The sequence below is a fragment of the Marmota flaviventris genome, chromosome 3 (genome assembly GCF_047511675.1).
Source record: "Marmota flaviventris isolate mMarFla1 chromosome 3, mMarFla1.hap1, whole genome shotgun sequence".
NCBI classification, from domain to species: domain Eukaryota; kingdom Metazoa; phylum Chordata; class Mammalia; order Rodentia; family Sciuridae; genus Marmota; species Marmota flaviventris.
Genome location: NC_092500.1, coordinates 15,447,135 through 15,466,254, shown reverse-complemented (window position 1 = coordinate 15,466,254; position 19,120 = coordinate 15,447,135). Strand labels below are relative to the sequence as shown.

At 45.1% G+C, this 19,120-nt stretch overlaps 1 protein-coding gene across 2 annotated transcripts in view; it reads left to right on the top strand.

The window, feature by feature from the left end:
• Positions 1-19,120, top strand: part of Rfx4 (regulatory factor X4) — a 143,385-nt gene that overhangs the window by 57,901 nt on the left and 66,364 nt on the right. Inside the window, exons 5-7 of one of the 2 annotated variants that reach the window (XM_027927825.3) lie at positions 12,323-12,384; positions 16,125-16,338; positions 17,760-17,837. In XM_027927825.3, coding sequence (XP_027783626.1) covers positions 12,323-12,384; positions 16,125-16,338; positions 17,760-17,837 — 354 coding nt within the window. Of the gene's footprint in view, positions 1-12,322; positions 12,385-14,557; positions 14,653-16,124; positions 16,339-17,759; positions 17,838-19,120 lie in introns of those variants that run through there. The other variant, XM_027927838.2, reaches the window with a different exon arrangement.

Below are 19,120 nucleotides of genomic sequence, written 5' to 3'. Positions count from 1 at the left end.
AGTAGAGGATAGGAAAGGCAGCAGAACACAACAGACACTAGTATGGCAATATGTAAATCAATGGATGTGTAACTGATGTGAGTCTGCAATCTGTATATGGGGTAAAAATGGGAGCTCATAACCCACTTGAATCAAAGGGTGAAATATGATATATCAAGAACTATGTAATGTTTTGAATAACCAACAATAAAAAATTTTTAAAAAAAGGTACCTAGAATGGATAGGATAATTCATTAATGCATATCAGTTTCTTTCTTTTTTCCTTTTTTTTTTTTTTTTTTTTTTCTCGTTCCTGGGGATTGAACCCAGGGGCTCTTAACCACTGAGCCATATCCCCAGCCCTTTTTTATATTTTATTTAAAGACAGGGTCTCACTGAGTTGCTTAGGGCCTTGCTAAGATGCTTCCAACCCTCTCTGGAAGCTGTTCTCAGCCTTTGACTTTGAACTCGTGATCCTCCCGCCTCAGCTCCCTGAACCACTGGGATTACAGGCCTGCATCACCACACCTAGCCAATACATGACAGTCTCCATATGTCTGAGTTGTCACTGAGATTTAGAGATCTGGTGATGTGATCTCACCTTTCGGATGAGGTCATTAAGACCCATAGAAATTGAGTGGTTTTCCAAGTTCATGCATTTAGGGGCAGGGCTGGACTCCCGAGGGCTGGACTTGGTGGCAGTATGGAGTGGTGGAAAGACAACAGTGGAGACAAGAGGCAAGATGAAGGGGAGCCGGCTGACAGGTGAGCTGTACTTGTACAGTTCAGCTTATGTATATCTTGCCTTTTTCCAATGAGGCCTTGAGGTCATTGGCAGGTGGGGCTGTATGTGGCTCTTCCTCCAATATTTGGCCCCTTCTTCCTTGCTGGTCATCCTTGAGCAATGAGGAGAAGTCCTGTTTCGTGGACCTGTGCTTCAGCACTGTGTGCACCTGGAATGGCGATGAGTGCGTCCTCCCATTAACATGATGGCTTTTTCCCTTGAGAGTCCCTTCAATCTGCCCATCTTGCCTCTAGTCCTGATCTTTGGGTGGTGTGTCACTAGCACATTTGTAGATGGTTTCTGATTTCTGTGTCACTTCATGGTCACCTTCAGAAGATGAGAGTACTCTGGAGGGATCCTTCAGTGATGATCTCTTTGCAGTTTACAAAAGAAAAAAAATTAATGACACAGCTAGAATTTTTTTTCTATTTTAAAACTTTAAATTCTTGCATATATTTTTCTTAAACTTTGGTACATGCTATGGAGTGTCTAAGTCAGAATATCGGCTTTCACATCAGATTGCATGTTTTGTTCATTCTTTTTCAGTGTAGTGCTTTGTAAAAATTCTGATGTCAAGTTGTTTGGGGCTAAATTTGGCTCTACCACTTACTAGCTGCATAAACTCAGGCAATTTCTTAATATCTCTGGGCCTCAGTTTTTTCAGCTATCAAATGGAATAATGAGAGCAATCATCTGGAGAATTGCTGAGATAACAATTTTAAAGACATTGCTTAGCTGGATATGGTTTTATAGCCTGTAATCCCGGTGGGTCAGGAGACTGAGGCAGGAGGATTGCAAGTTCAAAGCCAGCCTCATCAAAAGCAAAGTGCTAAGCAACTCAGTGAGACCCTGTCTCTAAATAAAATACAAAATAGGGCTGGGGATGTGGCTCGGTGGTCAATCCCTTGAGTTCAATCCCCTGTAACCCACTCCCTGTGCGTGCACGCGCGCACACACACACACACACACACACACACACACACAAAGACACTGCTTAGCACAGGGCCAGGTCAATGTAAAGCTCAGTGCATGTTAGTTACAATTAGATTTCAGTGTATTATAGCAACACTCCTTTACTTTAGTACATCATGTTTTTAACATACCATCACAAACATATCAATGTTCCAACCCTTCTGGGTGCTCTTCCTTCTGAACAATTTTGAGAACAATTGTTCTAAAAATTTCCCACATCACACACACACTGCCATCTCCTCCCGCACCCTCTCTTATTATCATCTACAGAATTATTCCATTTTTAACTTAACCTGCATCTTATATAACTCACCTCATTCTAGCTAAATCAGTGTGTGGTGACTGTCTTCTTTCATGCACGTGTGCCACCTGATCCAGCCAGCCCAAGACAATATGGGGTCCACATGGGAAATTTTTAGACTTCTTGCAGTTGCCCTCCTCTCATGATACCACTCAAGGGATAACTAATGGGTTCTTGGTAAGCTGTGTAGCCCTGGATTTTAACAGAATCCTCATCCATCCACACATGTGATTTGAAATTCTACTTCTGCCTCATTGCACTCGGTATGAATTTCTTATGGAAATTATGAAACTTCCCTTGGGAAATTTCCTCTGGAACCTGGTGCGCCTACCTTTTTAATCCCCCAGTGCTACATCCAGGAAATGCTACCAAAAAAAAAAATAAAAGAATATTAACTGGGTAGCGTTACTTCAGTATAGCAGAATCCCTCTGGCAAACGCTCCTTTCAAGATGGAAGCATCCAGGTAGGACGTTTCAAAGTCCTCGTCCTACCACCAGGCTTCATGCTTTTTTCTCCTCTGAGAAAGGGACTAGGTTTAGAATCCAAAAAGAAAATGACTATCGCGCTTCCAGATAATTTGTAACAATTAGGCCCCTTTAACTAACTTTTTTCCCTGATCATTTTTCTCATTCTCTTGTTCAAAAAAATCATGTCTGAAGTGTTTTCATAATAAGAAGACACAAGGTTTCTGCAGTACCTGGTTATAAAATAGGAACCGCTTCTACTTTCTTGCTACTGGAAACGCCTTTCTTTTCCCACACCCAGAAGACCCCTGAACTGGGACCCCCAGCCTCTCTGGAAGCTGTTTTCAGCCTTCTTGACTCTTGATCGACACCTGAGCTTTGTCTCCTCTCATGAGTATGGGGATCTGTTCGTCCTCCTTCGCCCTGGAATCTCTTTTAGATCACTTCTTGTTGGAGAATCGTTGCCTACTGAGGGTGGATTGAATTTATGGAAACAACCAAAACCTGGTGACTAAGTTTGGAGATCAAACTGATGGAGACAATGCAGCCTAGGGTCACCAACAGAGGCGGACTGTAGCAAGATGAGTGGCTTCCTTATGTGCTCTGGAGGTGTCTTTTGATGTAATGCCACACAGGACATGGGGAATTCATGCAGTTAGTGGACACCTGCTGACTCCAGGTAGAGGAGAGCAGAGCCAGTGAATCCAAGCAGCCTTGAGCTGCCTTAGCTCCCAGTGCTCGCCTGTAACATGGGCACCATCGTCCTCTGCTCCAGTGCTTTTCTAGAATAAAATTTAATACTGAGCATAACACTTAGTGGTTAGTGCCTGGCCCCCAGCGATGCTCAGTGGATGTCAGTCCCTCTTTTCATTACTTACAGGAGGGTAATTGTTTAGACATGTCATTTCCCAAATGCTAGCCTGTAACTGGTATTTCTTTAAGAACTGCACCCATAAAATTCACGTGTGGGTATCCTCCAGGGTGTCGATGAGTCACGTGACCACCACCTCAAAGAATTCCAGCAGCTTCTCCAGCACTTCTCTGCTTCCCACCCCCGCCCCCAGAACCCCCAGCTCTGTCTGCCCAGGCTGAAAGAGAGAAGGGTGGGATTCTCGAGTAATTAAAGGGAATTTGGAAGGCTGGGGTGTTGCGGAATGTTAGATCAGTAGCTAGAACAGCATGTGGTGTTCTTTAGGCAGGCTTCATTGAATCCACACAAAAAGAGAAAGAGGGGCTGCCTGCCCGTCTGCTCATTTATCAAACAGCGAAGCTCAACTTTCACAGCTCCACAAAAGTGTTTTACTGTTTGCTGAGTCTTGCTCCAGAAATTAAAAGCTGAACAGCCTTCATGGGGCTGAACCGACCTCGCATTTTGAGACTCAAACTAAATTGTGCTGGGCTTTCAGATTCAGGGACCAGTTGATTATTTGGTGAAAGGAGAAGAGAATAATTTGTAATTTGCAGCCCATAAGAAACACTTAAAAAAAAAAAAAAAAGCCAAACCCCCTTCCCACAGGGTTTTGTTGCGACTGCAGGGAGGAGGTGCCATCTGCAACAGCGCTTTCTTTGCTCCGAGTGGGAAAAGTCTTGACCTCCATTTGGGTGAAATGTGACGTGGCACCGAGCTTCCTCCCATCCCCCACCCCGCTCCTAACACGCTTCCCTTTCCTCATTTCAAATTGTCTTTCTCTCTTTTCGGAGGAGGAGAGGATTTGGCCATCAACTAGTTTTAGGTAATAGAATTTTCACAACCAGCATCAAATATTCTAATCACACAAACCCAGTGCTTGGGAGAGCGCGATGTGTCTCAAAAGCCTGTAACTGGATTGTTGAGGATCTTCTGAAAAAACCTAAAACGATGAAAGTATATAGTGCTAATTCTGTGCAGGAAGAGAACAGGCTGGAAAGGATGGTGCTGGAGGGGAAGGACAAGGGAGGCAGGGTGGGGTGTTAGCAGACGGACCCCTGCCCCACCCCACCTGGCAGCTGCTCAGCTCTCTCCTCACCTGCAGCCAGGGGTACGGTGAAGGCTGCCTGGCTGAGCTCCTGCCTCCACCAGCCGACCAGCCTGGGTGCCCATTCTCTACCACCGTCACCCTGCTGCGAGCCTGGGCCTGCGAGGTGAGCTGAGCATCACTTAGCAGAGAAGGAACCCGAGGCTCATGTGGAAGAAGGAACAAGAGGATTTTCTGCTTTGCAGTTTAGCACATTTTTTCAAAGTGCTAATGCCCTTCTACACTTCCTGGAAAGCAATTTGACAGTGTGTTTTCAAGACATAGACATGTTCTCCCCTTTGATCAAGCAGCTTTCCATTTGAGAAACTATATTGAGGGGAAAAGAAAACAAAGACAAGAATAAAATATCAACAAAAAATCATTATACACAAAGCTGTTGCTTATAGCATTATTTATATCAACACAACACTGACAACTTCAGTGGCCAATGACGAAAGCAGTGATTCATTCATTCTTTCATTTATTGAGTCAATGAATGAATGTACTCAGCTGCATTATGTCCTGCCTGGACCCTTGCAGTAGCCTGCAGACTACTCCTGCTTCCACCCTTGCCCCCTCCAGTCAGTCCTCGACACAGCAGCCAGACTGATCCTTTTGTCCTTAAGTCAGATCTCATCCATACTCCCCTCCTTAATTCCTCTCAAGTCTCCCTATCTCACTCAGTAAAAGCAGAAGTGCTTATGAAGGCGTGCAGTGCCCCACACGAGCCCTGTCCCATCAACCCTTCTCAGCCTCCATACTTCATCTCCTACCACTTTCCTGTGCTCTGGCTCTGCTCCAGCCACATTGGTCTTCTTTTTCTTCCTGAAATAAATCAAACTGGCTCCCACCCCAGGGCCTTTGCACTGGTTGCTCCCTCTTCTTGCAACTCTCTCCCCTCAGATGGCCAGAGTTTATTCCTTCTTTTCCTTTATTCACCACTCATATGCCACATTACCACTGAGTCCTCCAAACTCTAGCAAAACAATACCCCCACCTTCAAGTTCCCTTATCCCTCAGTAGCATTTATTCCCCTCCGTGGCATTTCCCTGATATAGATAGTGACTTTTTCATTTGCTTAATTTTGGTCTTCTCACAGACTGAGATGTCAGTTCCTTAATAGAGGCTGTTTCGGTTGTGCTCAGCACCGTGTCCCTTGGGCCCTGGCAAAACACCCACTGACAGTAGGAGCCCAGCAGCTGCTGCTATTGAACAATCTGAGCCCTGTACCATCAGCCACCCCTTTATGGGTTTTGAGGCTGCAGCTTGTTGAACTCGAGGAATCTCGGTAGAAAATGGGCTGGAGATCCAGTTCGTGTAGAGTGTGAGAGGCTCAGGGAAGGCCTTTGTAGAACTGATGGACCACTGAGTAGTCACAGAGATTCTGTGGAGGAGCTGGGGAGGTGCTCATCAGAAGACTCAAGATTTCAGTTAGAATCATCAAAATGGCGATATTACCAAAAGTTCTCTATAGGTTTAATGCAATGCCAATCAAAATCCCAACAGCATTTCTTGTAGAAATAGAGAAGGCAATCATGAAATTCATATGGAAAAATAAAAGACCCAGAATAGCAAAAACAATGCTAAGCAGGAAGTGTGAATCATAGCGATACCAGACTTCAAACTATACTACAGAGCAATAGTAACAAAAACAGCATGGTACTGGTACCAAAACAGGCGGGTGGACCAATGTACAGAATAGAGGACACAGAAACCAATCCACAAAACTACAACTATCTTATATTTGATAAAGGGGCTAAAAGCATGCAATGGAAGAAGGATAGCATCTTCAACAAATGGTGCTGGGAAAACTGGAAATCCATATGCAACAAAATGAAACTGAATCCCTTTCTCTCGCCATGCACAAAAGTTAATTCAAAATGGATCAAGGAGCTTGATATCAAATCAGAGACACGCCGTCTGATAGAAGAAAAAGTTGGCTACGATCTACATACTGTGGGGTCGGGCTCCAAATTCCTCAATAGGACACCCGTAGCACAAAAGTTAATAACTAGAATCAACAAATGGGACTTACTCAAACTAAAAAGTTTTTTCTCAGCTAAAGAAACAATAAGAGAGGTAAATAGGGAGCCTACATCCTGGGAACAAATCTTTACTCCTCACACTTCAGATAGAGCCCTAATATCCAGAGTATACAAAGAACTCAAAAAATTAGACAATAAAATAACAAACAACCCAATCAACAAATGGGCCAAGGACCTGAACAGACACTTCTCAGAGGAGGACATACAATCAATCAACAAGTACATGAAAAAATGCTCAGTTAGAAAGAGGAGTGAGTTCAAAAGATCTGTTGTACAGCACGGAGACGATAATTGATAGCAACATACTGTACATTTAAAACAGTCATTTTAAAAAGAGAGAAGTATTATGAATTGACGCATGTTAATTAGCTCAATTTAGCCATTTCACGAGGTATGGCATATTTCAAAATATCATATTGTATACCATAAATACAATTTCTATTTTACAATTTAAAAACAAATTACTTAAAACAGAATTCGATGGACCACATAATTATGGTCACCAAAGAAGTCACCCAGGAAGGATGTCTGGGAGGAAATAGGTGCAAGATGAGCTTTGAAGGATGAGTGGACGCCAGGCAGCAAGGGGCAGGAGCCAAAGAGAACAGCTGGGGGAAAGTCCGGCTTGAGAGCACGTGACATCTGGGAACCATGGGGTCATGCAGTGTGGCTGGAGCACAGGGACTGGGTGAGGCGAGCTGGAAGGAAGGGGGCATCGGGTGGGGCCTTCTGGGTGTGGACCTAGTCTAGAGGGGCCTGACTAGAGCAGGGTGATGAGGGGACTTTGCAGCAGTCCAGCTGAGGATCATGGTCCTGGGCTGGCAGAGTCAGGAGGATGCAGGTCGGATCAGGATGTGGTCAAGATGGAGGGTGGAACTGGGTTATAGATGGAAAGTGACAGGTGCAGCCGTGGTTTGGAAAGGAAGAGCTCTGCCTTGGTCAGGGCCTTGGGCAGGGTTCCTGGAGAAGTGGAGTGTATGCTGGGGGTAGGGGGTGGGTGGGACAGAAGGCAGGAGGCCTTTAAGGACACGGTGGTGAGGAGGGAGAGAGGAGGGCCTGGGGAGCATTCAGAGAACTGTGCAAGACCAGGTGGTCAGGACGAGTCGAGAGAAAAGACAGAAGTATGTGGGCTACTGGTGACTCAGGTGGCCTTGGAGGAAAGTTGGAGACCTCTGAGTGGGCTGATCATTCCATCAGCAAATCTACTTGGTGACCTCAGTTATTCAAACCAAAAGATTTTTTTTCCCCAATACTAGAAATGGAATCCTGGGTCTCACACTCTCTACCACTGGGCTATGTCCCCAGTCCTAACATTTCTACTTTTTTCTGGATGTGAGCAGATGCCATCTAAGAGGAGATACCGGGCTGCCTGCGGTATCACCATCCCCTGGGCTGTTTCCACTTTCCCTAGCTATAGGAATATGGAGAGATGGAGCCTGTCCTCAGCGGAGGCTGCTAGAGCATGCCCAGAGAGGCTCAGAGTAGTGAGGGGACTCGGGAGAAATCTTCCCTGGAGATGGAAACAAGAAATCATCTCATTCCTCAAACACACTTAATGTGGAAATGCAGGAATGTGACCTAAATGATATCAAGGCTGCCACTGAAGGAACAAATGAAGGGTTTGGGGACATTTCATTCATCTAGAAGCAATAACGTTGGTGTGGTGGAGTGTCCAGTCAGGCTGGGGGCATCTTGTGAACTGTGTAGCTCCGTAGATGGCTTAGGGTCTCAGGCCTCAGTTTATCCATCTGTACAGAGAGAAGAGCAGCGGGGCCTGGTGCTCCTGTGGTTTCATGGGACATGAAACAGGGAAAGTGGGAGACAGACACTCAAAGAAGGAGAGCAGTTTCTCAGGGGTGGGAGGGGTTACTGTGGGCTTGGTGGTCCTGGGAGAGAATGTAGTATGAGCGGTGGGAGGACCAGTACCAGCATGGAACCTGGGGAGCTGGATTTGTGGCTGGGGACTTGAGCAGGAAGAGGCCTCGTGGAGCAGCCTGCGGGGCCTGGATTTTATCCAGAGCAGGCTGAGAGAAGGCACCTAGCACCTCCAACAAAGAAATGAGTTGATCGCATTTGCCCTTTAGACAGAGTCTGCTGGTGAGGTAGCAAGAATGGAGGCAGGGCAGCCAGTGGGAGGGTGGGGTGGGGGTCGGGAATGGAGAAGCAGTCAGAAGCTGCCGGGCACAGGAGATGTCTGGAAGGCAGGACCAAAGGGACATCATCGGGTTAAGCAGGGTTAGGAGCCTGTCTTGGGTGACTCAGCAGGTGATGCTGGTCACAAAGATGCACACTGCTTGCATGGATACTATTCAAAAGGAATAAGTGAAAACCCTGGCACAGGTTTAATCACAGATAAAATTGGTCAGTGAATTCCCAGTCCCACGTCATGACAGTGCCAAGAATCATAAATGCATCGCTTGTGTGCAGTGTCAACTCACAAAAGTGGAACGAATGGCCCCAGAAGACCCGTCCCCACTTCCCAGTGGGCCAGAGCTGCAGCCCTTGGTCCCTTGGCCTCGGGCAGGCATCGGGGCTCTGCCTGTGTGTTTGGAGGATGTTGTGTGGGAGACCATTCAAATAAACACTTTGGAGGACCTCAGAACCCAGCCCAGTCTCTTAAATCAAGTAATAATAAGACTTAGCAACCAAGCACAACAATGCTGCTTTCTTTTATTATTTACAGCTGATTTGCAGGGAATGGGGAGTGATTTACTTTTTAAAGAGAAAAAGACAAGAAAAACTAGCACTGTAGCATGTTGGTAGATTTTCGTGCTGCTTTCAAGATTTTCTTGAACTTCCTTTTTCAGTTACGAATATTTCTAATAAGAAAATGCCTTTCCATTTGCATAGAAAGTTGACTTAGTACACAAATATCATCCAATATGTTGTTCTACCCACAATCCCACTACCTTAACAAATGCCCATTTTCATTTCTCCTTGTGTGTTCCTACATTTGTACATGAAGCACAACCACAGCATAACATGGCGCAGGTCTGCTGTTTCACTCAGTATTTTGCCATAGCATTTTTTCACATCCTGATGGTTCTGTTGCCGTCATTTCTAATGGCACATGAGTTCTGTTGAGTGCATGTGCTGTCCTGTAGTTAGCCATTCCGTCATTGGACATTTATATTGTTGCTAATTTTCCACACTCGTTAGTAGCCCCACGCTTGGTTTTTTCCTTCCTTTTAGATGAGTTTCTTATGAGTATTTTGGGGCTCTTTATATATTTTGTAAAAATGCCTTCAGGAGGGGCAGTACTAACAACTATTGTCTTCAGCAACCTGAGCACTCCCAGCTTTGACGTTTTCACCATGTCCGCCAACATCAGAGGGTCCAACCTGGTGCCTCACTGCTGTGCCCGTTTGCCTAGGAGAAACCTCCCAGGGCTGAGCATAAGGAAAGCACAGCTCAGCACCTAGCATGCACTCCCCTTGTTAAAACTGGGACTCTTAAAATTCTATTCTTTTGCCTTCCCTGCATGGATGGTTGGGAAACTCAGAACCCAAATCATCACGTTTCTAACCAACAGGAAGAACTCCCAGCTCCACTTTGACGCTTTTCTTGTGTCCCCTCTATCTACACCAGCATCTTCATGAGCAGCGCGTCAGATCCTCATTCTGAAACCTGTCCCGTGATGAGGGTCTAGAGAGTTTGGCCATCCCTTAGCCCAGCGTGATGGGGCCGCTGAGCCTCGATGCGCTCCTAGACCACACGTGGGGGCCAAGGGTTTCAAGAAGGCTCTCATCAGCCCACCTTTAATATTGCATTTTTTTTTTCAGGGCGCAACAATCTGGGAGGGACATAGAGGAAAAGAAAAGCCCAGGTCCTTAGTTTAACAAGAGTTAGTGTGAAAGATACTGGGATATGTCACTAAGAAAGTCACACCCTCACAGAAGGCGCAGAACAGATTGAATCTTTTGTTCACTTTCAGGATGCTATCACTCGTGATATAATGCTTTATCACCAGAATATTTTTAAAGTTCTTTTCTTTTTTACTTCCAGAAGTGGCTTTGTGATGTCATCACATTAGCTTCTCTAAACATCCTGTGATCTTTTTCATCCATTTTCGGATGAGGAATTGCTGTCCCACCCATCCTCTACAGTGAAGATGGTCAGCTCCCAACATAGGCCATCTTCATGCCACCCACTCTGGATTCTCAGTTCCTTTTTCCTTTGGCCACATCTTTTCCATCACACAAAGGCCAAGTCACTTACGGGGCACCATCACTTGTCCCCCCCAGATAGGGTAACTTCATAACTTCATAACTCCTGAATCCTTGGATATCACAGGAGGAAACGAAGGCAGAGAGAGGTGGAGTAGTATGTTCAAGTTCAAACAGCTCTCAGGATCCCAGTACCTGTCCATTGAGTGAGTGAGTAAATCAGTCAGTAAGAGTACAGGCATGGGGGAAAGATGGTGTGAATGGAGGGAGAGAGATTCATCCCCATCTCTGGAGAAAGCACTCGAGGTTTATGTCCTACCAGTGGGAAATCAACTACAGCCTCTCTTCCCGGGGAGGGCAGTGCCAGGCTGCTCTCTGACCATGCCTGTCTGCTCAGTGCTGAGCTAAAAGGGAAGAGGCCCTGGGAGAATTCAGTTAGACTTGAAAAGTCAAGTCCATGGAATTAGAAGGATATGAGTCATCAGAATAGTCAGTGGTAATGATGGATAACACGGAGTATTTACTAAGTGCTAGGCTCTGCTGCAAATTATTTACACACATTTACTTTTTAAATTTTTACAAGTGTTCTCTAAGGGAAAGGTTCTTATCATTCCCATTTCACAAATAGGGAAAGTGAGTCATTTGCATGTGAAGTTGCCAAAGGGCATCTAGCCTAAAAAATACTGAGCTCTGACCTGATCCTGATCCGGTAGTCCAAATGCACAATTCTTACACACAGCCCCTCCTTTGTACTGGCTCTCCATGAACATCATCTCAGAACCCAGAAAGAGGCCCCTGATTGTGTTTCCAGCGAGGCGATGGACTTTGCTCCAGGTTGCCTGTGAATCTGTTTTTGTCCTGGGCCATGGCGGTTACCATCCCTCGTCTGCAGACAGGTCAAGGATGGTCCTGGCAGGGATCCGAGGTTCTATCCTTCATTCACAAATATGAATCAAGCTCTTCCATGTGCCAAGCCCTGTGCAAGGTCCTGACTGTCATGGACCTGCTCTCATGGACCTTGCATTCAAGTAGGAAGAGACACAAGCTTAGTGTGCAAGGTAATTCTAGATGGTGCTAAGTGATAAGAAGACGTAAGTCAGGGCCCAGTGGTGGCCAGGGATGGGGCTGTGCTGCTCAAAACTGGCTTGTCCAAAAGGCCTGTGGGCATGACAGTGCCCAAAATTCTGAAAGGTTTGAGATAAGGAGCCAGCTGGAGGGAATCTGGGTGGTACTGCAGGAGAGGAAAGCCAGAGGGGAGCAAGGGGGGGGCAGGGCCATCACAGAGGCTGAGTGTGGGTTTTGGTTTCAGGTGTGACAGAGGGTTTTGAGTGGGGGAGTGGATGTTCTAGTGGTCTAGAATGCTCTTCAATGTTGAGTAGGAGGGAGTGCAGCACAGAGGGGCCAGGTGAGAGGCTCTCAGGATCGGAGCCCACCACCATCCGGGAGCTCCCCTTTGTCTCCCCAGCCCTGTCTCCTCCAGGGTTCCACAGACTCCTAACAAGTCATGGCAACAAGAACCTGTCTTCTTCCCTTCATATGATTGTCATTTGTAAAAAACTCAGTCACTGTGCCCCCACTTCAGCCTGTGGGTAACTGATTCTTGTGTTGACTTACAGATCATAAGGCAGCAGTTTCCTCAGCTGACCACCAGAAGACTCGGGACCCGAGGACAGTCAAAGTAAGCACTCACTGCTCTGCCGCCCACAGAAGGGCCTCTCTGGGCCTGGAGCTAGGCCGGACGCCAGGCTGCTCATCCTGACCTCTGTCTGCAGGCCTGTGCCCAGAGGGAACACGGAGGAGTTTTAGGACAGTGGCTCCCCTCTCTCAGGACCCCTGGGAGAGAAACCCTTTAGCAGCTTGGAACCCCTTGGGCCCAGCTGTTCGATGGAATCTGATTTTGTGCCACCCTGTCTTAAAGGATATTTTTTGTCAAATAGGCTGGACATCATTTCAAGGAGCACCTTGTGGCTTCTTGGACTAACTCCAGATTCCTCGGACTGCTTTTGCTGAGCAAGCTCTGCTCTGATAGGATCTAGCAGGCCAGAGGAGCAATGGGTGGGTACTAACCCCACAGGATGCTCTGGCTGGTCCAAAAGGCCTGTGGTACACCAGGGACGATATCCTTGTGCTAGGTACTGGGGACATTCTGGTGGGCAAGACAGACAAGAAAAAGAGAACTGGATTTCCAACATAATGGGGAGGGCTTCCTGGGGAGGTGATGCTTAGGGAAGACCTGAGGAGGCCACCACAGGATACCTGTCTCCCAGGTGTGTCAGAGAGAAGGGGATCTCTACCTGCTCAGAAATCCACATCACAGGACTTCCCTCAAGGATGTTTCAAAAATTGTTGGAAGTTAATAGGTATTCCATGGAAAGGACAGGGGCCCTGGGGGTTTGGCTGACCCTGAGTTAAGCAGCTTTCTTTGTTATGCTAATGTTCATTGGGACTCCACTAGAGGGTGCCTTAGCATGGAGTGAGCAGGTCAGCAGAGTGAGCTATGAAACCCTCAACAATTTTTTTTTTTTTAAACAACCATATAGGACTTGTAGGCCTTCTTTCTGAGGGTGTTTCAAAAGCATGCCCATATTGTCACCTTATGCAAAACCCCCAGTCCCCTAACCTGCTTCTGTCACTCCTGGCAGCAAACACGTTCTTATCCTTCAAGGAGGGGTAGGGGGTTTGACTTTGGAAACATTAGGGAAAGCAAATGGATGATCAAACTGGGGAAAACCCCGTTTTGGGTAAAGTTCTGAGAATAATGAGACTAACTTTTTTTGTGTGGCTCAGAAACTGTCGGGGCAAACTCTAAAGGGACCGCCAGAAAAATTTTGAGCAAAGGACATCTTGAAATAAATTCCTAACCATTTTCCAAGGTGATTACTCTAAAGAGTAAATTTGTGGTATCTGTTTAAAGTTTTCAACCTTGATGAGCTTATGCAGTACAGTAGTCAAGTTCTTCCATCATTATTTGCTGGTGAACACATTGTGGAAGATACAGAAATGTTGGTTGAAACAGAAGAGTGGACTGATGGATGGATGGAGGGGTGGGTGTCGAATGAATGAAAATGATGATTTTTGTCCAACTTAGGGTCTTTAAAGAGTCACTGGCTCCAATAATACATTGCCCCCATTTCCAAGAAGAGTAGAAATAGTAAAGACAGATAGTAAAGTCAGAGAGAAGATGGTCAAAAAGAACAGAAGGTTTCCCATCCTGCATAAACTTGGAGAAAGTTCCTTTCTGTTTTCATGTAAGAACATGTTTTTGTTTTCTTTTTCTTTAACCTGTGGGTTGGCAAATGGGGCAACATCCTCCTTATAAAATTGTATACTCAAGCATATTGTATCCTCTCCAGAAGGATCCTCCCAGATCTACCTCCACCCTGGCAGCCCCTGGAAAGTCAATGAAAAGCTCTCCCCCAGCAAATCCACCTTGATTGAAGAAACGTGGCGGGGTGGCCAGTGAGGAGTGTTGATGTGCCCTTCAGAACCAAAATAGAAAAGCTGAGAAGGGACCAAGAGCTTTATTGTGGTTGCCAAGTTTAGCAACATACCTGCTGATTAATCAAGAAGTGGTCTGGTCTAGACATACGATAACTATGTGTATAGATAAATACAGACATAGAGATAGACACAGATGACCTTAAGTTATAAAGGGGAACTTCTTTAAGTGAGGGAGGCTTGTCCTAACTGCCTTCCCACGGAAGGGTGATTCTGGAGCCACCGGAACTAGCCCCTCCCCCAAGGAGTGCCTCTGATGGAAAGGCAGTTACGTGACAGTTGGGCAGTAGAAGACACAGACGGCAGATATCAGCTCAACACAAAGAACTTTCTGATAACTATATCGGCTTAAGATGAACTGGGCCGCCTTTGGAGGGCCCGAGTTCTTCGTCCCAGGAGGCATTCAGATAGAGGCGAGGTGCCCACTCAGCAGAAACATCACAGAATGGTACTAGAAGTAATGGGGTTGGGAAGGGAAGGTTCTGTGTTTAGCTCCTCCCTCCCTGTGAGAACCTTTCTGGTTCATCCAAGTGCCTCTCGGTTCACTATCTTGTGACTGTCACCACATATCCATGGGTAGAAAAAAGTAGTGAATATGTTGTGCAGTGTTTCTGAAAGCAAGGTCCCTGAGGGCCTCAGGCTGGTGTAGCCCGGGACTGTGAAAATCCAGACTTACTAACCTGGAATCTTGGGAGCAGGAGGAGCAGGAGTCTTACTGTTAGTCAAGTTTGAGGATCCCTGGTTTAGTGGTTAAAAGCACTTTATAGAGGTTCAAATCCTGCCTCTCCGACTAATTCACTGGGGGACCTTGGGGTTGTGACTTAAATTCTCTGGACCTTAGTTGCCTAGTCTGTAAAGTAGGGGTAGTAATTGGTTCCAGTCTTCTGGGGACTTAGTAAGATTAAGTAAGTTCATCCCTTAGTACCAGAGATTACCCTGATATGCTTCAGGGTCGTGCTTGTTACAGTGCTGATTCTTGAGCCCTGTTCACAGATGTTCCAAATCAGTAGGTCCCAGGAAGGGGGTCTAAAAATTTCAATTTTTGCTAATCTCCCTAAGAGATCCTGACACATCTCAAAGTTTAAAATATTACTGTGCTGTTTCTGCTAATGTAAAATAATGACTTTGTAGTCAAACAGACCTGTAGTAAAGAACATGTTCTTGTCCCAAATGGCTCTAGGTCCCTGAGCAAATTGCATTGTCTTGTCTTTAGAAAAACAATAATAGTCCTCATTTCATAGGGTTATTTACAAATCAATGTGTGTAAAGCACTTTGCAAAGTATTCAGTAGTAGCAGGTATTCATAGATGTGGCTGACATCCAAACAAAGCATAGCTGCCAACCCTTATTGGTTTTGAGGAAAACATGACTATTATTAAGCTCATTTTGAGTTAATAAAAAGTTCTGGTCTTTTTTCGACATTCGATGTCAACTGAAGCATGGGATTTATCTTTTTAAAAAATACAGTTCTGTGAGACTGTCATTTTTTTTTATTAACACAATCATAGGCCAGATGAACTTTTGTTGGAATGCAGTTAGCAGTCATAAACACATCCTGCCATTTGGGTCCCCACAGAGGGGGACACCAAGTGCTGTGCCCCTGGAATCATATGCAGTAGATGTAAGAGATCAAGTACAAATGGAAAAATTTCATCCCCACTCTGCTTTGCAAAGTATTTGACTTAACATTTTCTGTAGGAGGCAATTTTGGTTATTTTTACCTGCCTGATTGATGGCTGGCAACATGGAACTTTGGTTTAATTCTAGTTTTCAAGAGATATCAAGCCTTATAGGAGAGTTAACACTTCCAGCCCTGGGGAGCCACCTTGGCCTTGGGTGAACCCCACCACCAGCACCAATTCAGAAAACCCCAGCTAATTATAGTGCATGCGGGCCCCCCTCTGTCTCTTTGTGGCCCAGGTACCATTACTACGGCATTGCGGTGAAGGAAAGCTCCCAATATTATGATGTGATGTATTCCAAGAAAGGAGCCGCCTGGGTGAGCGAGACGGGCAAGAAAGAAGTGAGCAAACAGACAGTGGCATATTCACCCCGGTCCAAACTTGGAACGTTGCTGCCAGAGTTTCCAAATGTCAAAGATCTAAATCTGCCAGCCAGCCTGCCTGAGGAGAAGGTAACCACACCTGAAGGGGTAGCCGGAGTGGGTGGCTCTCTCTCTCTTACACACACACACACACACACACACACACACTTACATTGCAAAACAGTGACTTTAAATAACATAGCAATTTTGTTAGTAATAATGTATCAGTACTAGTTTCTTAGTTGGGACAAGTGTACAGAGTCATGTGCAATAAGGACAACTGGGTGTGAGGTCTGTGGGAACTCCCCATATTATTTTTACAACTTTTCTGTAAATCCAAAACCATTCTAAAATTTTAACGTTTACTCTGACCTATCTACTGCCTACCTTTCTCATCCTCTATCTCCACGTCTCTCTCTCATCTTCTCAACTCTATCATCTACCTATCCACCCTCCTACACAACTGTCCCAAAACATTATGCTGTCTCATTTCACAAGGGAAAAGCCCTCTCCTGTGGATTGCTTTTCCACAGAATCAAGCTCTTTTTCCCATGTGCTATGGGGGATTTGATAAAAGCTTATAGACAATAAAGATTTTATGGACAGAGTAAATCAGAAAGTTCTGATCACAGGGTATTTGGGGGCCAGCAACTAGAGAAACTAGCCTGGGGAGGTTTTCTGGGAGCACCACGTCTCTAACATGCCAGGACCCCAACATGCATCTAGCTTCTACTAAGCCTACAGGTCACTCCAGGAGCAGAGATGCAGTGAAGGAAGGGACCCAAGTTCTATTTCCAAGAAGCTTATAGTCTAGCAAGAAGATAGATGCCTGCTTAAGAAAATTTAATTTATATAAAATGCATGTCTATATTATTAAATGAAGAAAAAGAACATATCTATAAAGGACTTTTTAAATCTAAGAACTAGATAAATATTTTTTGTCAAATTTGTTTTTTTGGTCAACAAACTAATTGCACCATGGTAAGGTCCCTAAATGAATGGAAGGGGAGATGATTGTTGTTGTTGTTGTTGTTGTTTTGTTTTTTACTGAGTAGATTTCAAAAGAATTTCCAAATGTCTTATGGTGATTTTAGCAGAAGTACTTCTTATAAATACACATTGGGTTTTAGTTTTTCAGTAATTTATCCAATGAGGAGAATTTGGTTCAACAAGCCCCACTGAGTTCTATGTGCTGGACACTGTGCTAGGCCCTGGGTCCAGGAGCATGGGTAACATGCCATTTTTATTTTCCTAGAGCCTGCAGACTCAGGGTGGACAATGGGGGCAGTGAGAGGAACCAGGGCTTTCTGTATCTCGGGGTGATGCCCTGATAGAGATGCACACTTCAGTGCCATGTGAGCCCAGAGCAGGGGGTTGGGGCCCGAGCACACCACCTAGGGAAACCAGTCCCTCCAACAGGGAACGAATGAACTTAAACCCTGAAATTCCAAGGGCAGCCACGATGTGTATTAATGTCTGCCTTTGTTGTTGATCCTCCACCCGCCCTGCAGGTTTCTACCTTTATTATGATGTACAGAACACACTGTCAGAGAATACTGGACACTGTAATAAGAGCCAACTTTGATGAGGTAGGTCAACAAGTGTTGAGCTGTGAATACTCTGTATTAAAATATTATACTTGACACTAGCTCCTACTTCATGAGCTTCTGCCAGATGCTGGGCCTGGTGTCTAGAAGCATTTGACCCCCATTGGCTCCCCTAGTCCTCACAGGGACCCTACAAAGCAGATGCTATTATTATTCCCATTTTACAGAGCTTATATGTGCATAGCAGGTGACATGGGTTTTCCTTGATTTAACTAGTGAACCATGTCCTGCCATATTGGCACACTGGGAAGACCATTTTGCCTGAATCTCAGTATACCCAGAATTACAGATTCTGAAAAATAAGAAAAGAGTTCTTATACTTTGGATTTAGCCTTTTCCTGAGGCCATCTACTTTGCTGGCCATCTACATTTTATTTTATTTATTTATTTTTTTTTAATATTTATTTTTTGGTTTCTGGTGGACACAACATCTTTGTTTGTATGTGGTGCTGAGGATCCAACCGGGGCCGCACACATGCCAGGAGAGCGTGCTACCGCTTGAGCCACATCCCCAGCCAGCCATCTACATTTTAGTTGCTGGTTACCTCTAAAGGTCTGATCCACATTCCCATCAAATCCTGCCTATAGGGCCATCTTTAAACACAAAAATGTAAGCAGTCCATTTCATTTTTACAATTAAATAAAAAATAGAGAGGAGGAAGTGGAAAGGATGGAGGCACCTATTATATAACCACATCGACAATAAAATCCTGATGCCTAAAATGCCATCCCAAAAAGCCTTCCAGAGGGATGGCAAGAAACCACAAATTTTACCCTCTTAGCTGGAGCCCTTGCTGTTTGAAGAAATACATTTCAGGCAAAAAGAGCAATAACATAACCCTAGAATTGGATATAAACATTTAATTTGAGGGAAGATAATGTAGGAGTGAAAAAAGCTGTAAAAATCAGTAGTTATTGGTAGAAAATACGTTGGAGATTCCTTTTGTGTTTTGTGGGATGGGGAGTCCTATGGAAGAGGGATGTGAAGATGGTGTAAGGTACACAGGCTCTTTGCCCGTATTTTCCTGCCTTTCCACAGCTGTGCCTCAAGGTAGCAGGTGTTTATTGAGCACTCATACTCACTGTTACCCGACTCAGAGACACAGCTCCGAAAAACAGAAGTGTTTGTTGGTAGAGAAGTACTCATCTTCCTCCTCTTGGCTAGATTCCTAAAATGTCCTTTAAAATCTCCAAATTACTTGAGCGACCATTTTGGTGGAATTTTTTTAAGAAAGAAAAATGGCTGCTTTCTCTTAAACTGTGGT